The sequence below is a fragment of the Megalops cyprinoides genome, chromosome 17, assembly GCF_013368585.1.
Source record: "Megalops cyprinoides isolate fMegCyp1 chromosome 17, fMegCyp1.pri, whole genome shotgun sequence".
Classification (NCBI taxonomy): domain Eukaryota; kingdom Metazoa; phylum Chordata; class Actinopteri; order Elopiformes; family Megalopidae; genus Megalops; species Megalops cyprinoides.
In genome coordinates, this window is record NC_050599.1 from 12,407,169 (window position 1) to 12,430,371 (window position 23,203).

General features: G+C 42.6%; 1 protein-coding gene across 1 annotated transcript; it reads right to left on the reverse strand.

Moving 5' to 3' along the window:
* Positions 1–672: 672 nt before the first annotated feature.
* Positions 673–21,705, reverse strand: armc2 (armadillo repeat containing 2). The gene is made up of 19 exons (XM_036549930.1): positions 21,625–21,705; positions 21,283–21,396; positions 20,410–20,704; positions 18,189–18,261; positions 16,685–16,850; positions 15,595–15,766; positions 13,074–13,150; positions 12,021–12,119; positions 10,978–11,150; positions 10,323–10,425; positions 9,685–9,908; positions 7,899–8,044; positions 7,165–7,264; positions 5,628–5,955; positions 3,920–4,042; positions 3,236–3,349; positions 2,760–2,892; positions 1,309–1,463; positions 673–915 (listed from the first exon to the last, which is right to left on the reverse strand). Exons 3-19 carry the CDS (start codon positions 20,619–20,621, stop codon positions 761–763), a joined length of 2,553 nt encoding a protein of 850 aa, XP_036405823.1. The 5' UTR covers positions 20,622–20,704; positions 21,283–21,396; positions 21,625–21,705; the 3' UTR covers positions 673–760.
* Positions 21,706–23,203: the final 1,498 nt, after the last annotated feature.

Sequence of the window (23,203 nt, forward strand, 5' to 3'; positions counted from 1 at the left end):
ATCCTTCAAGAACATCAGGGAAGGTCCTCAGCTTCATTATAGGTAGCTTTTCAAAGCTGCATCTGGAACATCCCCCATGATGCTTCTCTTGTAGACCTACCTTCTTATTGGCTCATCCTGATGTCAATCAGGTGAAAACAGTTCCACAGTAATGGTGACACTTCGCAATGATTTGCTCCTTTTGACTATTCCACGTCAACTAAAATGATGTAAAGTGCATCCTGAATTTGTACTTGTGGCTTGTGAAGTCTATGGAAATGTAATGTGAAGTTGTGTTAGCAACGTTGTATTGTACAGCCTCTGACTGTGTTACTGAAAAGCAAATGCATTTCGTTAGAGGATGGGTGCCATTTTGTATCATTTGATGTGATTGACGGATTGTAACACTGTCACCCTTGCGTTCTGGTGGGAATTGCCATATTTGTGTAATAAAGCTTTTAAAGTTATGCTGTTTTAAGTGTTTGATTCACACTGTTGACCCATAGTGTAACAATTCAAAATATATCCAGCAAACAGAGGGCACACACAAACGGCTCTCACTTCTGAAGTAAAAACTATATAATTTATCGTATTGCAAAATGTTTATTTTTCCTTTTTGTTTAAAGTGCAAACAGCAAGTCACTTTCACCAAAGGATATCATCAGGTAGAGTAAATCATAACAGTATCGATGTGCAAGGCTTGATGCTGAACACTAAAGTGCATGATTATTACAGTAGCACACAGCACACAGAGCTGTGGCTGTCTGCATGCTTGAGACTGTCAAGATGGAGTGGTGAGAGGCTCCAGCAGGTTCACCTGACTCTGGATCCTGTTCTTCAGCCTCTGAGCTACAGGAATGAACTCCAACTCCCAGCATGCCCGATGGAACTCTCTTATGTCTTCACTTATGTTCCACTGCTGCACCAGCTCTTCATCTGTTGACAGACATGCAGAAGAAATTGTGAACCCTTTCAAAAGTGAACAGGAATAAGTCTGCCAATTCAAGTGCCAACATTAGCACCTGACCCTCTAATGTCCTTCTCTTGCAATGTGAAAGCTAAATACTAAACCTAGCTCAATAAAATCATATTCTCCAGGCGCTCCCTGTTAAGGTGACTATTAAGGTTAAGGTGATTATCTTCAACTTTTCAGAACACATGCACAATAAGATTAAACAGACTGGGCTGAACAATGTATGGATCTTTTAAAGGAAAAGCATTTGCATTTTAAATTCAGATTTGTGCAAGATAAAATATACATCCTCTTGCAAGCAGTACAAGAGATCTCTGTGTGCATCTGAAATGGTCATAAAGGGGCCACTTCCGTACCCGTGTAGAGGGCCAGGAGCTGCAGCGCTGTGTGGGTTTCCTGCTCACTGAAGCAAAGCGCCACCCCCTCCTCGCTGCAGTTCCACAGGGTCTGACACACCAGGCCAGCCAGCTGCCAGTCCCCCGGCCCAAAGTCCCTCAGGCAGTCCAGCAGCCTATAGGAAGGAACATCGGTGGTCACGAGTCACGTGACCTCTGCATCTTCAGTACTGTGCGTGAGGTCACCACCTCCGGGGGCGAAATAAGAGACACGTGTCTGTGCTTCTGGAGCAAGAGTTAATGAGACTCTAATGCCATGCTCCCTTTAGCAACCTCTGGACCTTTTTCCTCAATCTCCCCAGTACAAGTCCAGCTTTCTGAACAGGATACAAATTTGTGAGTTCTAAAATTGGAAACCGGAGGTATGGATGCGTCTGCAACAAAGATGTAAAAATCGTGTTTCATTACTTCCATTCACTGATTTCAACTTTCAGCTGCCATACAGGCTTGAATTCCAGGATTATGGCAGGTGTGTGGTGGGCTAAGGGTATCATAAGCATGGTTGGAATGAGTAGGCATGAGAATGTGGTAATAACCCAGGCTTGTGATTGGTTGAATGACTGGGTGTGGTGTCAGTATGCATAAGAATAAGGAAATAACCCAGGCTTTTGACTGGTCAACTAATTAGTGATCATACGAGCAGGCATGAGAATGTGGTTACATCACAGGTATTGACTGACTGACTAATTAGCCAGGAGGGTATAATTTCTGAGGTTAAGGCTTTTGTGGTTATTGGGAGACAGGAGTTGAGTGATGAATGGTAGTGAGAGAAAGGAATGTGGCTGCTTGGGGGAAAAGATTAAATGGCTGAAAGAAATGAAGGCTGTGGGATTGGGTATAGGCTAGGAGACAAGTGATGTTTCATAAGCTTTATTAACTCATTTGGGAGCCAGGAGACTGGTGATATAGCACCAGCAGTCATTTGTTTTCTGTTCAGTTCATAAAGGGATTTGGTTGGGGGGGGGGGGGGGGGGGGGGAACGCAAGGGGCATGGTGAACCACCATTTCTGGTAGTCTGATGGCTCTGCTGCTCCACCTCAGAGTGTGGTGCAATTACAAGAGCAAAAACCAGATGGAAATAACATCACCTGACACTTGGGGTTGCCCACTGAGGAAGAGGTGATGGCAGATGCTGTCTGTATAACTGCTAGGACTCTAAAATGTGAATAGTTTGAACACAAAAACCACTCAAGTGGGTGGTTTATCAAACTTCCAGTGAAGACTCAATGTAACCAAGGGTTGTCCTTGACTTTGAATTTTACGAACACCGCCTTTTTGTTCCTACATGATACTGGCAGCTGCTGATAATGTTGCTAAATTCTGACCGTCAGAGTTTGGGACAAACGGCTTTGTGGTCAGACTGAATCAGGCTCTTATTTTAGCAGGAGGCACTTCCACAAATGCAGCCTTACTTCTGGATAACTCCTTCCTCTTGCAGTACGGGTCTCCTGCCTTTGTCTGCAGTCAGGTTGATGAGTACCCCGCATGCAGAGAAGCAAACGTCCTGGTTCTTCGAGTCCAGCAGGGTCACCACGAACTGGTGGACTGGGCCACGAGACAAACACGTGTGAAGAACATTACAGCACAGAGACACGCAAGACAAAAACCAACAACGGGGGAATAAACCACTCATGCATGTGTACATGCAAGCCCCTTGTTTTTGCTGATTTTATATGATCGTGGGTAATCTGAAGCACCGAGCTCAGGTATTAAGATTCAATCCACACATTCTGAAGAAGGGCCTGTCCTTGCAGAACCTTCCATAGGGGAGGTGGTATACTTTGACCTGTGAAAGTCGCACTTGACTTCAGGTGAATAATTCACTGTCAGCGGGGGTATTGCGTGAAGGAAGGATGTTGCGTGCATGCGTGTGTGGAACATAGCGTACCTTTATTTTGCACGATGAAGTCCCTGACCACCTTGGACTGCGAGAGATTTCCAAACACGCGCATGGCCTCTAGCATTCCGTCCATGTTCCTGCTCAGCAGCAGTTTCAACATCACTGCAGGTTTTAAAAACATGTACCTCTGAAGCACTCCTTAAAAAAAAAAAAAAAAAAAAAAAAAAGCACACCGCAACTGGCCCATACAACACAAATCAGTCTGCATACAATCATTTTTTGTAGTTTGACAAATGAAGCATTACAAAAGTTGAATCAATCTGAAAATGACAAAATGAAACCACTTTTTGATATTAACAGGATTATCAAGCAAGCTGTGATCTAGTGACTGTGATGCATGGTAGTATACTTGGCTTCCCCTGTCTAGTCAGGTTGCACAAGTTATCTTGTGGTAGAGCTTGAATGGCGAATGTGCTCACAATCGCTGGCGCTGCTTACTGCAAGGCTACAGCGTATCGTCTTTAAACTGCAATGAACAACATGCTATTTATTAATTTCATGCAATGCTGGCGTTAGAAATGTAGTGTTCAATTTTAAGGCAAGAATAGGAAGACATACTTCTCAGCATAAAAAAAATTAAAGTTCTGAGAGGTAAAATGCATGCCATTCTCAACACAGCACTGTGCCCTGAGTGTGGGTGCTGGTGTAAGGTGTGAGGAGTTTGACTCTTACGGTCAGCGATGCTCAGCGCACCCGCCCTCACAGCCGAGCTCTCCTCCTGGTAGAATGACAGGTTGTTTATGGCGGCAGCTGCATTGATCACCAGCTCCTCGCAGTTGTCGATCGCTTTGCGCTCTGAAATCGGGAGCAACCCCAGGACAAAAGCCATTTGGTGCGCTCATTAGTGGTGCGGGGGTGACATTTATGGTCACCCAGAGGGCCAGAAACACACAAGCAGCAAAGATGACTCTAATGAGTGACACAATAGAGGTCTGCAGTCAGTGAAATATGATGACGTGAGGAGAATTCACAAGGGGCCCACACACTGACAGTTGACCCCACCACAAACTCTCAGCGAAAGGCAACGGGTACAGCTGTACAACATTTGTAAACAATCAAAGAACTCCTCTACTTCACAGAAACCACCACGGCCTTAAAACATCTGCAATGTGTGTGTGTGTGTGTGGGGGGGGGGGAGAAAAAGCGCAAAGCAATCAAAAGTTATTACGTGCATATTTCATGGGAAGTCGCTGTCTTGTGTGCTTCTGATACAAAGGCAGCCGTTTCTCTTTATAAGCCGGTTACAACTGCTTCAGCGTCGGGCATCTTGCGCACGGCTGAGCCTTGATCCAGAGTGGGAGTGTGTGGGTCTGGCCCTCTGCCACCTTCGTCACACTCTGCCCTTCCTTCCTAAAAACCCCCTCCTCTGCCGATTTCCCCTGCTCACTCCCTGCACTCGCCTGTCTCCTCGGCGCTCCCCTGCCTGCTCGGGCTGCTTCCTCAACACTCAGTAGAGCAGACTGCCCATGTGCTGCCTGATACTGACCTACTGATATTCTGCCCATGCAGATTGCACTGTGCTGTGCCCCTGTGTGTTGCATCTGTTGTAAGACATGCTTGACCTGCCTGAATGTGAGACAATACTGTATAAGGTCATAGTGCACTGTATTGTCATGGTAAAATTACATCAAATTTTCATTGTACTGTTTTATATCTATACAACTGTGGCACATTGGTACCCTGAAAGAAGTCACATGCCAAGCAACGCGCTAAAAGTTATGTATTTCGGTTTACAGGAATGTTAAAATCTGTCTATTCTCGGTCTCAGTTTCAGTAATTCACACCAACCGCAAAAGGTAACTATATTGTGATGTACTTCTGTGGGTGAGAAGGTTCATTTCAGATAGTGACTGGAAATGCCTTTTGATGCGGTGCAGAGCTTCCAAACAAGCACAGTGCCTCCTCTCTCTGGTAAGGCTGCACAGGCTGGTTACCGATGCTGCAGACGAGATCAAAACAGGATATCACTCTGCAGGGTGACACTGCTGAAGCCAGAACAGAGACGGCGAAGAAGAAACCCTGACTCTGCACTGAATGCGGGAGGCGGGGGTACCGCAGCCTGGACTGAACGCAGGGGGCCAATCGCAGACGTTACGCCCACCCGCCATCCCCTGGTGCCTGTCAGTCAAAACTCACGAAAACCACTTCTCATCTTTCACATGCCAAAACCAGGTTTTCTGACATCCTGCAAGCTTCGACTCGAACCTGAGGCCTCTGCAAATGTTCTCAGAAATGGCGCATGAATAAAACAGGACAGTGCGTGACAAAGAGTACAGAATAGATGCATGCATGCATTTTAAAATATGTATTATAAACACACTCCCATATATAATTATATAAGTGTGTGTGTATATATATCACAGATATACAGAAAGCCTACCCAGCACTTTGAGCAAGAGCTCCACACACTGAGTGTTGGAGGCCAGGGTGGGGCCCACTGTGGGATGGATGGATAAATTGGCCAGGACTCTGATTAGCTTGATGAGGACGTCCTCCACACCCGAGGGGGGTCTGTGATCTGGCTGCTGGCCCTCCACTGTGCCGCCGGGGTTTCTGGGAGCCGGAGCGGCCGTGTCCATTTGGTGGTAAAGCAGGAAGAGCCCCAGCAGGGTGTCCAGACACCCCTCCTCTGCCCACAGCCTCTCTCGGGCCTCGTTATTCTTGGCAGTCAGGTTTCCGAGAGTGAAAACGAGGCGCACCACCAGGTCCTACAGATACAAGCAACATCAGTGTTGAATGGAGCACAGATGTCACAATTAGTCACGGTTATGCTTCCTGCAACTACCCGAGTTCACCTTACACCTTGCACAGGGTTACCTACCATATGTTAATAAACAGTGGAATATACACATCTTGGTAGCAAATGCAAGTACCTTGTTTTCCATCATCTGTGTTTATAATGAAGATGTAGACCTTTGAGACTCTTATAAGGGCTTCAGAACAAAACAACCAGAATTACTAGATGTTTTCATTGTACAAATAAAAAAAAAAAACAAAAAACTGAGAAGCATGTGTCACTGCTTTAACATGCGATTCCATTTTGATAATATATGGTTAACCCTCTAACAACGGTGTGCATCACACAAAGGTCCCTGGAAACACAAGTGAGGAAGAGATCACAACCCCAAATTAATGTCAAACCAGTTTTATCAGAAGTGTTTGTGTTACCCACTAACCTCTTCCTGTCTGTGTTTATGGCTTTAAAACTTTCCCCTTAAGATGTGTAAAGCTGTTTTTAAGAAGCCTGCTGCACACAGCCAAGTACATAAGGGCAGCCTCCCTGTCAAGCATATCACACCCTGAACATTCTCAATCGGATCAAGCTTTTAAAAAGCATTCTGCTGTTGGACTCTGTCCGTGCGTTATGACAAAATACATTCATGCGTGCGCAATAAAACGAGCAAAGTTCAGTTGAGTTCACAATGGTACAAACGAAGGAATTTTGATATGATTTAGTGATATACAGCATCTGGCAACGTAAGTCCTTGCTGACATGTGTTAAGAGGCAATAGGTTTTGGTGTCGTGTACAGATCTGTCAGTGTGGCGTAATTCTCTGAGACATCAGATCACCCCCTCTCTCACCACTGACTGAGTTTGGGTAGAGCACGCTGCCAGCCAGGCTGGTGGCCAAGAACACATACAGGACATCTTATATGAGGACTTGGAGAACATTCTGTGATATAGCTATTCCTGTGAGATAAGAGTGTGCGGCATCTATAGAACACCCTGTCTCCTGAGCACCGAGGCCGATTTCCTGTGTCGGTTCACTGAAAAGAGCTTGCCTGCGCTGTACCTTTTTTGCATTGATTTATTAACACATGCAACAGTCTTCAGTATATCTTGACTATATGTAATGAAGTTGACCGCACTGGTGCAGGAGCATAAATACAGGCCGTACAGGGGTCACCAAACATACCTGCTTTTTCTGGTGTTTTCTCAACAGCTCTAAAAATAACCCATAGCACTCAGGGATGTTGGCCAGCGCAGTGCAGCACACATTGTAGGAAGTCAGTTTGCTGGGGACAAAGATGAGCAACACTAATGTTACAAAGAACAGTTTCATTCCATTTACCTGAGGATACTTTTAATACTGTGTTCATTCGGTGTTAATCTACAGCACCATCTGACAGGCTGTTATGGAACCGACTACAATAAACACTGAAGAGATCTTCAAGATCAGCCACAGTAAAGAAACGGACTCCTAACATTCCTTTTGGATAGGAACTGTCAGGCTATTCTGTTAATAAAATAAAATCCAGAGAAAGTGTTTGGTAGGATGTAATAATCATCCCTGTAAGGCCCCCTGACCTAGTGTTATGCCTAAATACTTTTGTCTTCTGTCTTATGTATAGTGTGTGTGTGTGTGTGTGTGAAAAATAAAATAAATAATATAAAAAAATATTATATAAAATATATATATACTGACAATTATTAGTCAGTTTTTATCTATGTATGTGTCACTTAATTCAAACACCAGCTGCACATATATGCTGAATGAACATGGTGAACTAAGGATCACCTTTAGAGAGAGCTTCTGGGTGCCATTTAAATTCAAATGTGTGGTGTGATTCCATTTAGGCCTATGAAAAGTGAGCGCTCTGAACACCTCCGCCCCCTCCTAAAATAAATATAGCAGGCTTTGGAGACTACCTGAATATTCTGGCTATATTGGTGCAGATATCCTTGTCGCCACTGTGTTGCTGCAACACCACGCACAGCTCTGGAAGTCCCCTGTTGGACAGGAACGCTGGGCGGGACTCCGGAAGGTCAGCCAAATTTCTCAGGGTCGCTGTCAGCTGCAGAATGACACAGCCAGAAGGAGGGCATTAAACCAGGCTGAACACACCCCCCCAGTTACAATCAGCAGTCATAACATGGAGAGATTCAATCCAGTGCCTTGCTGATTAAGACTGAACAGCAATCTTGGCCTATTTAAGTCAAAGACATGAACTCAGAGGAGTAAAGCCACAAAGTGTACACACAAAAGTATAAAACATAAAATTCCTATGAAATATTCTTACAGATGTCTTAAACTTTTTTTTTTTTGTGTGTGTGCCTCTGCTGTGTTGTGTAGACTACTTAACACATTTAACACAACTTTCCTGTTTTCTTGAGGCTCTCCTCACTTCACTTGCTGTTTAGCTGTTTGTGGACACTTAAGCAGCATCTAAACTATATGGCATTAAAACACAACCTTTGATCCCAGCTAACAGGCCTGTCTCAGATTTTTCTGGGAATAGCCGGTGTTCTCTGTGTGTGCACGTAGGATGGATTTTCAGCGAATAGCTGGTGTTCCCTCAGCGTGCAAATTCACGGTGGGTGCTCAGGGGATAGCCGGTGTTCCCTCAGTGTGTGAACAGAGGGTGGGTGTTCATCTGACTGCCTCTGCGCAAGGAAAGCGGTTAACAGTGGCTCTGACTCTCAACAAAAGCTTGTTGTCACGGTGTTCACAAAGAAACTCCTAAGGACGAGTACACCCTGTTCCTCAATAGCAGGCCTAAGTCCAACAAACAAATGCTCCGATTAGAGATTACTGGCCATCGACCTGCACCCGGTAAAGTGGTGGCCCTGCTTTCTTCTCTCATTCAGCCTCTGCCAAAACGCAGAGCAATGGCCTCGCTCCGTGGTCAGATGCTCCTCAATCAGTGTTCAGTGGTGCTAACATTTGCACGAGAAGGATGAGTCACACATCTCACAAGTGTGAAACTATCGCAACCTGAAAGTCCGTGGCTTGATTTGTCCTCAATACTGAGTCGCATGGTAATGCAGCTCTTAATTTCTAGATGGCTCTTAATGTTTAAAGCTCTTTTCTTATTTAAAATGCAGGCAGTATTTTACAGTTTGTTTTTTAATGTCATCCAATCGCTCTGAAACTGCTAGCAAAGCAACAACCCCATTGTGCAACTTCAAATCAGTGGCCCTTTATGCAGTTTACTGACAAGAATTAGATTTGGGCTGTAATTACATTATGGCGACAATAAAACCCGTAGCAACACTGCTCCTTTTCCACGGATTCACGTCAGTGCTCGGCAGTGGTGTTTTTGCAGGATGTTTAGTTAAGCAGATAGGCATAATTTCTATAGAACAAAATGTACTCCACACTAGACCATTTCAATAAAACGCCACTGGAAGTGCATTAAAAAAAAAAAAAAAAAAAATTCCAGACAGTAACAAAAACAAATTCCAGGCTGTGCAATACAGAACACTCCTGTGAATATATTCACATTTTGTCCCCCCTTTTAAATACTAAGACACTTCTGACATTTTGTTCCCATTTAAACACTGGAAGAACACCACTGTTGAAGGGAAAATGTGGGCGCTTTGCCGGATGGTGGAACCATGAGAGATGGAGATGGAGAGAGAGGCAGGGGAGGGGGGGAAATATCCCTTTTGTTGACACATCAGAGAGACCCGCTGGATGGGCGGAGGTGCTCACCTGAACCAGGATGTGACCCGCGATGGGGAAGTGGGCGTCACCCGGCGCGGCGCCGCGGCCGAGTCTCTCGCTCAGCTGCAGCAGGGTGGTGACGGAGCCCTTGCCTACCAGCATTCTGAGCAGCGACCTGTTCCCCGAAAGGAACTTCAGGGTCCCCATGCAGTAGAGCACGGCCTCACCCACCGACAGGACGTCCTCTGAGTGCAGCACTGACAGCAGGGCATCTGGGGCGCGCCAGCACACGGACAGTTAAGTTAAACACAGCCCCTTTCCAGCATCAACACTAACAGCCTGGATCCGCTGGTGGTGATTCTGTTAAGTGCCCCTATGGTCCCCTATAATCTCTCTGAAAAGCTGCCCATACTGGAATACCGGATCTTGGTATTATCCTTGAAACATGTTATGTAATGTTGTTTCATTTCTGGGTAAAAAATACTTAGGTAAAGTACTTTGCTCAGCATTCAAGGAACGTGCTGGGTGTGTGGCTCTTATTCAAGGGTGTTCATTATGTGCTTGTCATGTCCAAACACTTTCCTTAAGTTTATGCCTTTCAGAGAACTGCTGACCCTTGCGTCGCACTGACAATCACTGGTGGTTGTAGCAGTGAGAATTCGGATGTAGAAAAGTCTCTCTCTTACCGATGATGGAGTTATTTTGGAAGAGAGCGTCATTGTTCTCACTGCGGCTGATCTTGAAGATTAGCTTGCAGATATTGAGCAGATTGTTCCCACTCACACTGAGCTGGAAATAAATGTGAGATGTCATGTGATCACAGCTATCTTTGGGCCCTACTTTCCTTTTCACCAAAAAAATGTGTTGATGGCCATGATGTAATGCACGTCTTAACCTTTGTGCTAACAGTGCACTACTAAATGCACTATCTCCAAGTCAGCGGCACAAAATGACAGACCTGACAGTGTGGTCTGTACCCCTCAGGGCTGCCTATTCCTGTTTCATTCAATATTGAGTTGTTATAGCTGCTATCCATGAGCTTTTCTGATTTGACATTACATTTTATTTGCTTCGAAGCCCACATCCTTATCCAGCGCTGCTTCCACAGTTTACCTATCCGTTTGTACAGTTGGATATTTTGCTACAGCCAGTAAATGGCTCAAGGGTACAATAGCAGCTCTCCACCTGGGAAACGAGCTGGCAATCTTCAGGTTACAAGTGCTGCCCCTTGCCACCACACCATACTGCTTTGCAAGCACAGTGTTGACCCTTGCGATGTGAGAGCGGTCATGGCTGTGATCCCTGTGCAAGGCTGCAGGGGTTCGAGAAGCAGCCACTCACCGCCAGGATGACTTTGGCCAGCTGCAGGTTGAGCTGGTCGGAGCCCACGTCGATCAGCTGGAAGAGAGTCCTCAGCAAGGTCGCCCTCCTCTTGCCCTTTCGGCCCAGCAGGTCGCCCTCTCCCAGAATGCAATGCAGCTGCTCACAGGTGCTGCAGAGGCGCTCCACGCTGTCTGCCGCATCTGGGATGGGACTCAGTTCGTTTTGGGTTGTGCTTGCAAATGCATGTCCTTTTTTTAACATTACTGCTTACTCAGGATTACTGCACACCAGAGCAAACACGTCCCTGAGAAGTTTCCTGAGGCTTGCTTGTGTTATGGTCCATTTCCAGATTATTATCACAGAATCACTTATGTAATACATAGGAGAAGCAATGTCACAAAACAGTTTGTGCTTTTGTCAGCACCTGGTTTGAAAATTACTCTTCAGCTACACTTTAACTCCACATAAGGAGACTGACTGACTGGTTCTTATGAGTTAATGCTTCATTGAAAACGGGTACGACAGCGGAACATGTACAGTTCATTTTGGAAAATGTACATTATCTGTGACAAAAATGTTGGGGCAACTGAATTCCAGTTCATGTAATGGTTAATCCACACTTTCATTCTGGCAATTCAGCTCTGACTATGAGCAGTGTGTTTTATGCATGAGCCAAGAGGCACTTGGAATATTCAATAATAAATATTTAATATTTATCTAATTTGCATTCAATTTTAAAAGGAGTAAAATATTTACATCCATTAGATTTCATTTCCTGATGGGTTGCCACACTGTCAGCATGGAGTGCAGTCTACTGAAATCCTTAATGCTGTCAAAAGGTCTCTCCCACCAGAATTCTTGCTTTTTTGAAATATGTCTTCACTAATAACCTCAAAATCCAAAAATGACTGTTTACACTCCAGCAGATCTTTCTTGCAAACAACAAACGTAAGAAACGGAAAACCTCTTGCAGTGAGACAATATCCATTATATCCCTGCCTGGGATGTAAGTCCTAGTAGCTGTCACACCTTATTAGGCATTACCACAGGGAAAATCTTACCTTGTGGGACTGATTCAAGCTCCTGAAGAAGAGGTAAGACCTGGGTATCCCAGTACACACTTTCCTCCAATTCATCTTTCACTTCTCCTCTGACCAATTCTTGTGTTCAGCAATGGGGAAAAAAATAACAATTTCACAGTGCAGTATTCAACCTCAGAACATCAAGAAAACCTGTCAAAATGTCCTGTACTATGCAGTATTTGTCTGGACACTGCAGATGATTTACCGTTGATCTCTGTTCTATGGTTTTATGTATGTATGGCTTATTAATGGCATTAAATTGCTGGCAGGGAGAATTTGTTACAAATGACTTGTCCCAAGTAAACACAAATTGGTAGTTCTAATTTGATTGCAAATCATCAAAGAGACATCTCCTTTCCACCAAGGCAGTGTATCACTACATTTTTCCTCTTCATATTTAAAAGCCAATCTTAATCTTACTACATGTTGATGTGCTTGTACCTGTAAGCTCTTATTCAAAGGCACATTACCAATGATTATTACTAAAACCTATTTTGGCCTCCAGGTTGCTTACCATTTAAAGAACTCTGCCTACACCAGCAACAGTTCACAAGTTCATTTTCTTAAAATAAATCGCTATAGAGGAAGTTTCATATCAGATTAAAGGTCACCATTCGCATCTGTACTTCCCTGTTTTTTTTTTTTTTTTTTCACTTATGTACTTTACTAAACATTTGCATATCTGTCTGGCAGTTGCAGAAAGAAGCTGTTGGCATTTACAGGCTCTTCAGCGATTGGCTGCTGCATTTAGAAGGTGGGAGTAAAACCCATAGCAACAGTTTAGTGGTTTAAGTTGCAAACAGTATGCAACCTTGCAGACAAAAAAAGTACATAGCTGCTATTTGCTGATAGATTGAGCTCAATTAAAATGAGTTTCTTTCAATACTTTCTCAAGCCTCTGAAATACAGTATTAGATATGTATATATGAGTCCTCCAGCAGCAGTGCATGTGTACACACACACACACACACACACACACACACAGAGCATTATCTTCAGAGTACAAGACCTATAGCTCACTGCTGTTCAAACCTGTTTTTGCTTGTGCTCCAACAGCGACTGTGACGAGTGTACCAACACCACCAGCACACACTGTTCCACTGGAATATCTAAGACCAACAAACAGGGTGAGGCAGATTTGACAACACAACACACAATACAGAGGCTAGATTGTCACACTGTCATTACACCTGGAACTGATCATTACATCATGGACAAGTTTACAGCATACCAAAAGGTTAATATTTGTACAGGAGAGGAAAATATTTGAACAGGAGGGGAAAAAATCCATGTTTCAGTTCAAACTTTACTACAGGGGTGAAAATAAAACCTTTTTTTTTTCTTCATTAAAATGTCAAAAACCCACACTGTTGTAGATTTGAATGTAATGATTTAAGTATACTACATCACATTAACCCATTATTAAGGCCTTGTTTCACAATGAAGGATGAGCTTCTTTAGGCCACAAGGTGTCACTGTTGTTATGTACGAACAGAAGTCATAAATATCATTTTTCTCACATCACTGTAGAGGATGGCAAGATCATACACAGATCGCACACTGGTTTGGCTTTATCTACAACACTTTGACTGAAGTTTTGCAATATAAATGTTATCACACTGCAATTATGCATTTAAAGTGCCCATATTATGCCAGCGTTTGCTTTTTTTTTCTGGTCTGACATGTGTTTGACATCTGATTCACTGACCAATGTATCAGTCAATCATAAACTCACTCACACCTTGAGACCTTTATGTCCCCATGGCATGCAAGAATATTACAGTACTCTTGAATGAAAATGGCGGACTGGTTGGTTAAATCAGTCGAACTGACTCTGTGAAGAGGAAATGCCATTAGGTGTTGCTATAATGGTGCTGCTATAATGTGTAAGGACAGGGTGTGTGTTCATTTTACGTATGCTGTGATGTAGATTATACTTACTTAACTGCAGGACACAACAGTACACATTCTTACAACATGTACCATTTGATTTTCTCTGAATTGTTTCTCTGCATCAGTTAACTTTGATTTTTTTTTTCTATGTGTTAATTAAAAAGAAATCATTCTGGGTGTCTGAGAGCCAAATGCTACAGGATTCCCCATTTCAAGTACACACATGAGGACTGGCACTGTCTGACAGGCTGCAGTTCGTGCATTCCAATGGTTGGTTGAATTGCACTGAACATGGGGTTTGCACAAGGCTGGTGTGTCAGTAGCACTCAACGCAGCAAGAAACATGCACATGCACCACTGCAAAGCAATACGCTGTACCCGAACTGGTGAGCTACTTTCAATACTGTAGGCATAACTTCAACCCAAAGACAGCAAAACAAATGTGTTCAAAACAAAAGCTTTGGTGAGAGAGAATTTAAATATTATTTCAAGCATCTCTGAAGACTAAAATCAGTCAATATGTGGAAATAAGCTGTATCTGTGTTTCGCAAAGATCAACAGAGGCTTGCAAAACCACGACTCTAAACTGAAACTTTTGGGAATTTGAAGCACTGATTGGATGCAAGTTCAATAATGCCTCTTTTGTTTTAGCTACATTTTCAGAGACATGATCTCATCTGTGTCTTCAGGCAAGCTCAACACGCCAGTCAAAACAAAGGTCTGGCAAGTGAAGCGCAGATGGGCATCTAAATCTAATAGAAACCCATTTGGAGCAATAACCAGAAGCTCTGAACAGAGTATCAGCCTCAGACTTTGAAGATCTATTTCTTTACCTCAGCAGAAATATGGAAATGCATCACATGCAGAGTCATTATAATTAAGTTTCAAATAGCGTTTAAAGACTGCCTCTCCTGATCTGTGCTGCATCTGATCACATTATCAAGGCAGCCAAGGATGAAGTTTTAATAGGAAAAGTTCTGAAGTACCACTCGGTGTCCTTATTCGGATATCAAAAACTGGAGTGCCATATAAAGGATGCTAAGTGCACAACAAAATTTAAAAGGGAGAATTATTAAATTAATGATGTTGCAGAGATTCACCAACTTTCCTAAAAATCAGAAGGTCATAGTACTGTATTGTTTCTAACTCGTTTAGAGATGTACCTCTGCGTGTTTCAATACTCCTGTCACTGTTGACACTAAGTCATGCCTAGGATCACGTGAAAGCCATGCAGGAGTGGATTCCAACAGCATTTTAGCTCTCCAGGCTGAGGATATGTTTTGGATAGTTGCGCAATACAACTGATGTGCTTTGCAGCAAAATGTCTTTTTGAAAAACAACCCTTTCAAAGTACTGGAGCCTCTGTCTGTGTGGGATGTGGTACAGTCTAGTGAAATATCTGAACCTAATCTGCATGTACAAAGAACCACAAGAGAGGAGTAGGAGGAGGGCACTTTCTCCCTCAATGGCAAACACAAGGTTCCACACACCAAAAGGCACACTTTGTTGGGGGGGAGCTAAGCCGCGGCCAACTCCGCTCGAAAAAAGGAGGCCCCGGCTGAACTACTCGCTACAATCGGCCCCTCCATGGAAACCTTTGTGCATCTATTAATCTTCGCTTATTGTACCCCTGTCACCCGGCAGAAAAGATGAGACGTACCTTTCGCTCGCAGGTCTGCGTGGGACGGTTTTCTCACAGACGGCTTTTGAAAGGTCTCCCATTTGGCTCTTCTTGGTGCTGGCAGAATCAGTCAGTAGGGGGTTCCTGTTCCTGCTTAGCGCTGGTGAGCTGGTCCCAGCAGAGGAAGGGTCTGAACTCTGCCTCTTTATGGCTAAAAGGAGAACAAATCCCTCATTAGGAGTTTGCCTGTATCACTTTTCAAATATGTATATACACACAGGCTTGGGGGATTTTAGTTTATTCCTGGAACATGCCTTTCCTTTAAATGTCAACCAAACATGATATTAATTTGTTGCGATGAACCTAGATGTACCAATTTCTTGTCTGTTTGCCTTAAAAAAAAAAAAGCCCAGTTCATTCTTAATATAATATTGTTTTAAGGACATAACAAAGTTAATACGTGTGTCACTGGTGTAAATATCGATGGTGCAACCGGTGCAGCCCACCATGTGTTATCTTACATGGTTCGTTATGTTTTCATTAGCGTTATTAAGCGTCTTGCAATCGCAATTGTTACGCTACGGATGTGTGTTCTTGTATGAGGTGACAAAAATATGATATCTACAACATCTCTAAAGCAACAATCAGTACATTTTGTGTACTGACACTACAGAATATAAAAAGTTAGCCAGTTTACACATCACATTGTAAAATATTTGTAATGGAAGCAGGAGAATGTTTTTTACTATGTCACCCTATAACAATATCAGATCAGTTCCAACCACAGCTAGTATTTTGATATGTTACATTTTCTGTGAAGATCATAGTAGGATCAGTAACATTAAAAAATGTACCATGTATTCTACTTTATGGCTGCAACCTGGAAAAGCAGCTCCTGAGGTAACATCACTGTACTGCTAGATGGTGACAGCACCAGTAAAGTATTCACAGCCTATACAAAAAGTGCCTGTTTACATCTTTTCTTACAATTAAGGTGGCTGACCAATCAGGACTGGCTTTGTGCAGCAATACTGGCCGCTGGTTCAAACAGCTCGATAGCATGCACGCTCCTTAAATCAGAAATCATCGGAAAAACGTCAGGCTCGTAAACAGCTCTCTTTGGGCTTACATTCCTCTGGCCGCTTGACTGGTGGGAGTCCTGCCAGAGAGCCGGATTTGAACAGGCGGGCCCGAGTGCCGCCCGCCCTCCTGATCTGCAGAGGGTCAGCGGGAGGTTTGGGAAACGCTGCCGAGCTGTCCAAGTCATCATCCGGAGGCGCAGGCAGCCTGGGTTTCTGTTCCAAAAAACACAGCACCGCAAACGCACAAATTACAAGGCCTCCGTCGGCCCTCTCTGCGAACTGCCGTAGACTCGGCTCCGGCGGATCAACAACACCGAAATAAACCTTCGGCGTTTTAGGGGGGTGAGCATGCCTGAAGCGTTACGGTGGATCCAACATTCATGTATTAACATTACACTCATGCTACAGCGTTGGGATGTCTGGGCTGCTGTTAAAAAGGATACCATCTTTCTCGATTATACATATTCATTTTGTTTACAGGATATGAGGTGTGTGTGTGTGTGTGTGTGTGTGTGTGTGTGTGTGTGTGTGTGTGTGTGTTGTGTGCTTTTTTTATCATAAAAATGTACCTCTGTTTTCTGAGAACATTTGGTTAAATTTCTGACCATGTGTCGCAGCAATCGATGACTCATTTCTCTGATTGTCTTACAGATTACTACTTTCAGTTCTTTGTTGTGGTACAGGGGAGTGCATATGTGCAGTAGGGCTTAGTAGAGATCAGGTACAGCAACAAAGCCAGGTGTTTAGTACTTGGTTCATTTTAGCTCATTCGTAAAAAATGAGCACAGCTCATTTAATTTCTTTCAGGCTATGTGAATGCTTCAGATCGGTTCTGTCCCCTTCAGAACCTGCAAAAATAAAACCAAACTGCAGCTTACTCCCAAGGTTGTTTAACACTGGTTCAGTTTGGGGACCCAAGTGTAGTTCCTTTTTTTCGGGCCAATCTGACCGCACAGTGGTATATCATTGCGTAGGCCCTATACATGCCCTTTCACCTACTACAATATGTACATTCTATAGTTTTCAGGAAGGACTCTAATTTCTCTGCCCTTCACCAGAGGTTGCGTGATCCAGTGTTCGTGTCTTTACCACGCCATTTACATACCGCAGTTGTAAACTGGAGGGATAATTTAAACGGAGGAAGAAATGCACAATTTTAGACATGTGGAGCAAGCTCAATACCAAGCAACAGCTGTCAAACACATGCAGAATCTCAAAAACGAAAGCCATCTTATCCCATTACCACAAGTGCAATGTATAAATGATGTCACTGTTTCTTTCCAGAGGAGCTATGTGGATGTAAATAGAACTCATCTTTTTACTTCACCCCTGTGTTCAATGAAAGAACTAAAATGAAATTCAATTAAAAGCAAAATATGTGTGGAAACGCACTCAAATGAAGCAGAGAAATTTTGTTGAATAGTAATCGGAGGAAATGCCAAATTGCCCTTATCTCTCGTAAGATGCATTTCAATCAGAATGTATTTAGGTGTTTGGTGTCTGTGAAAAGAAACATACAATTGTGCAGTAAACCAGAAAAATTACACTCACGTGTTCCAGGGGAGAAAGATGTTTACCCGAGCCAGGCCTTGAATCTGATTCTTCAAAGTTGCGAGCATGAAGACTGAAAGAGGGGAAAAAAATAATTTACATTTGCATTAGTAAACCAATTAAATTAATGCAACCATCCAACAAAAACCTGTACACTCTCGTACAGAACAATATTGCTGGATCACTGTTAACTCAGCTAGCACAAATGTTATTTCTGTCATTTTTTTTACCCCATTAGGAGAGCCCCATGTTTTGTTTGCATAAAACATCAGTTTCCATAGCTTATATAATAATGCTTACTACTACTTTGCTTAAACAACATTGTGTATTTCCACCTGAAACAAGGTGGCATCTAACTGGTCTAATACATTCTGTATTTCAAAACAAATATAGAATGTATGCAAACTAGCCCCTCTGCCCACAGCAAACCTCTTTTTATGACAAATCAATACCCCACATACTGCACAATGGCTTCCAAAAAGAACTCAATCAGAACAGAAAAAAACTTGAGCCCTTGGCAGGTAGAATGGTGCCTGTGCTCGTGTCCCCTCCATGATACAAGCTGCTGTCACCCTTTCTGAAAACTGCATTCTAGTGGCATCAGTCTTTACATTAGCAATTCAACCTTTTGGGGCAGTTAGCTGTTTGACTGTGTGTGGGTGGGGGTGAAAGGGGGGTGTTGACAATACCCCAGCCATCACAGTTCATGACATCTTGTCAGCCATTAAGCTCCCTTTCAAATGTCTTGTATGCAGTTGTGAAATCACTGCCATTGGTCAAGAGGTGAGACCACTGGGGGAGAAACTGTATGTTTTTAAGTCCATTTCTATTAAAATGCAAATTAATTTAAATTAGGTTACAAGATTTATTATCCTGTCTCACTGCCACACAATAGTTTATTAAAAAGCAAAAAAGGAACCTTGTGTAACTAAATGAAAAACCTAATATTTATGCATCTTTGCCTGTGTTTGGCTGCTGACTTGATGCAGGGGAATACATGTCAGAGACCTATAAAGAGTTTGCAGTGAGATGAGTCCCATCCGTGAAGAAAAAAAAGAATGAGATTAGAATGTATGAATGGGGTGAAGGAGGCATCTGTGAATGTTAATGGATGGGAGAAGTGTCACAGGGCTCGGAAAAACGGCTTCTTTAGCCCACTCATTCCTCCTACCAGGATTCATTTCCCAAGAGGTTTGCCTTGAGGTATGACACATGAAGACTGACACCATCCACTTGACAGCATGAAGTTTTTTCCACTTTATAAATCTCAAAGTAACCAGCTTACAGAATTAGGCAGGGGTAATTACTGGTGTGGGTTTAGCTAAAGAACTGGACACACAGCCACAAGGTGACACATTCAACTCCCCGGTGGGGAACAGCTGTTGTACCCTTGAGCAAGGCACTCTATTGGAATTGCTTCAGCAAACGTCCAGCCACATGAATGGATGGGAAGTAAAATACAATCTATATATCACCCAAGATATGGGCACCTAGTAAGCAAATAAATTTATTAAATGTTAAAAGGCAACACTTGCACTCCAGCTTTAAATACCCTATTTGCCTTGACATTGAGCTCTGCAGGATTGGTTTAATGCACCAGTGCTATAAAGTTGTGCAAAAGTGCTACAAGAGGGATACTCTGCATTACATGTGACAGCGAGAACCATTTACAGAGAGTATCTCTGCTGCTGGTAGCACTGTGCATTTGGGCAATGTATTTAAAAGTTTGTTTAAAGCTAAAAAGGATGTGTGTCATACAAACATATCCACTGTCCTATTGTGTGCATGACTGTTATAACTGAAGGGAAATTAACATCTAATAAATGGGGGAGGCAGCTGTTGACTTTCTTTTACTGGGCAGTGGTATTGCCACTCATAAAACAATAGGGGGTGTCTGAGTTTGATCAGTGCAGCACTAATTCACTTACTGACAAATGACTAAGAACAGTCTGATGCCTGCCCACATTACATATGCTGTCAATAGTGGGACATGTCTCTATGGATCTTAAACGTGAGGCTGTACTCATTAAAAGGGGGCTTATTAGGCAGGGTGTCATAATTAGGACTGAGCATTGCAGGGGAGCACTGCAGTCTACTTAGCCAGCCAGGTGGTGATACTGCTGCACTACAGCACAGGAAACCGTTTCAGCTGCCCTTCCACCCATTCTTGCCATAACTGCCCTGTGACAATGGAAGCAATACGTGATTTTTAACTCCTGACCTGAAAGTAGACGGAGGTCTGCCCTCAGAGGAGCGAGAGGAGGCCTTCCCAAACAACTGCCTCTGGTCATCTCTGGGTGTGAAGGGTCTTTGGGTGCAGATAGTCCTCAGAGATCTTCGAGCTTCACTTATTATCTCGGCACTCGTCTTTCTTGGACTGGGCCTCAAGTAAAAAGGCTTGCATTTCTCACAATTCTTTTCCACAGAGGACATAATTCAACTTCTGAGATGAACTGATCCAAGAAATTAAATATATAACATGATTTCCCAACCAAACCAGACCCAGGTCCGCATACCTGAAAGGAACAAAAGATTATCTAAGGGACAAGGCTCAGAGAGAATGAAAACACTAGCTACATGTTAAAATTTCATTGTGAACATTTTATCTCCAAATCTCAAATCCAATGAGTGTGATACAGTAGGACATTATTTTCCTGACCTGATTAATCTCTTAGAAAGTGGAGTTAGGTAACGTTAGAAAACAGGTTAAGTTTTCCTATGCACTGAATCATCTACTGACTGCAAAAATGTGTACTGAACATTTCAGCAAGCCAGTCATATCTAAATGGCTAGATTGCTGTAAAGAAATTACCTCGTCTTATACAGTGACAGACAGCTTACCATGGTTATCAATGACACCCAGTTAGCTGCAATCAATACTTACATGCTAACAGATTTTGCTCTTCGTCTGGCTTGTTGGCCAGTATTTTAAAGCCATGCTGCTTAACAACGGAACATTAAATTGATTTATATCGGCAACACTTTCCAAAATTGTGTTGACTCCTTCACTATGTATTGGTTAACAGACAATTTCCAGAACAAAAAAATGCTGCTCAATTTATCAATTAACGAAAAAAAGAAACGTTGACTTAACTGGTTTGCTGGCTAGTGAAAGATTGCACACTCCATTCTGTTCACGGCATCGCAGAGGCTGCGCGTTCATGTGATATCACCATGGTAACGAAGTACAAGCGTTGCAGGAGCACAACTAGGTATGTCAACAAAAGAGTTTATGTTGGTAGCTACCAGCGAAATATTTACGGTAATACTACAACAAACTTAAGTCGATGCGACTGCGTCCTGACTTAACTGTTGTCTGCAATTTAAACACATGTAGGAGACCTTGCAAATTATCTATGTTGACTAGCTAGTTATATAGGAAACAGTTAGCCTGCCGGCTAAAGCTAACACACTTTGTAGACTAAATTGTACTTACCGTGGCTTGTTAAATGTTATATCGAGTACATTCTGTGGTTGTAAAGAACCCACTTATCTAACGCGAATTAGTAAAACATTCTCTAACAATAAGAAACAAATATGCTTGCTAAAAATGAGCAAACTGGATACCTTGCACAAGCTAGATAACTAGCTGGAAAGCAATTAGATGAACGGGACTGGACGTACCGCCCAGTTCTAAACAAGAACTTTGTCACATGACAGACAGCCGATTGCATCATAAGGACAGGATTCTCTTTTGTTTGTAAGACACCTGTAATGGGTCAGTTACTTGATGTCGAGAAGACCATATGGATAAATACAAACTGATATTCCACGATGAGTGTGTGTACTGTGGAACCAAGGAGAAGGATTATTGAGGCCAAATGAGCACAGCATGAATTGGCAAATGCATATTTATTTACTAATATTGATTTAAAACATAGGGAGCAGACATAAACAATTACAGATTTATAACTACAGCAGAGGCTCACACTACATCTGTATTATAAATGGATTATAATCTCAACAATAATTTTAGAAATTATATATGAAAGTAATGATTAAGATCATTTTTGCTGAATGAAAGAGATCCACTTTTATCACACCAACAGGTGGTTCTTTCACTTCTGTAGGTTGGGAAAAAACTCTGTAGTGAGAAAATAAAGGTCTAAAGTAAGAAATCCATCTAATGACTACTTCTAATATTGACTCTGGTGTGTGTGTGTGTGTGTGCGTGTGTGTGTGTGGTTTTTTTTTTTTTTTTTTCCACTTGTGTTGTATTGTACCTCACCTTGCTTTGGATAAAAGCATCTGCCAAAATGAATAAATGTAAATGACTAAAATGGTATCCATCTGGGTACATTTTAGGAGGGAGGAAACTTGGTTCCATCTCCATATGTGAACCTGGGAGTGGTTGCAAACACCCCATGGTACTATGGCCTATAATCAAGGAAAGTTGACTATTTATACATTTCACTGGTGTATCCATATACAAGCATTACCTGCTGGTGTGTATGTATGTATGTATGTATATATAATAAATATACACAGTTGGGGTGAACATATTTGCTGCCTCATAATAAATAAAATTGATTTGTCTGAACAAGATGGGAAGGAGAGCACTTTGGATGGATTTTTTGACCTGATTGTACAGGGCATATTGTACCAGAGCCAGTGTGACCAGGGTTAAACTGTACCTTGGTGATTTAATTATATCATGGAATTCAATCATAATCATCAAAAAAAAAAAAAAAAATTGTGGAGAAAGCCTTTGAACAGGCCTGTACATAAAAATAATAGCCTCCATTTATTTATAAAGGGCAAAATAAAATTATACTTGCTTCTTAATTTATTATTATTAGTAGTCATAGTAGTGCTACTATGAATGTTTTCTTGACAATATTTAATTCGATTTTATCGATCTTCATCACTTAGACCTTGTGAGGAGCTATATTTCAATATTACAGTGGATGGATCAAAAATCAGTAGAATTATCTGCTTTTCATCAATCATTTCCTCTTCCCATGCCAGGCCAGAAAACTACTGGTGTGTAGTTCATAATTAAGTGCAAAATGTCC

Excerpts from the sequence above, each read along its gene's own strand:
- armc2 (XM_036549930.1), bottom strand. The coding sequence starts at position 20,621 with ATGTCCTCTGTGGAAAAGAATTGTGAGAAATGCAAGCCTTTTTACTTG. Across the intron at positions 16,851-18,188 it reads ATCTTTCTCCCCTGGAACAC|AAACCCAGGCTGCCTGCGCC; the intron begins GTGAGTGTAATT and ends TTTTTGGAACAG. Across the intron at positions 2,893-3,235 it reads CTTCATCGTGCAAAATAAAG|TCCACCAGTTCGTGGTGACC; the intron begins GTACGCTATGTT and ends CTCGTGGCCCAG.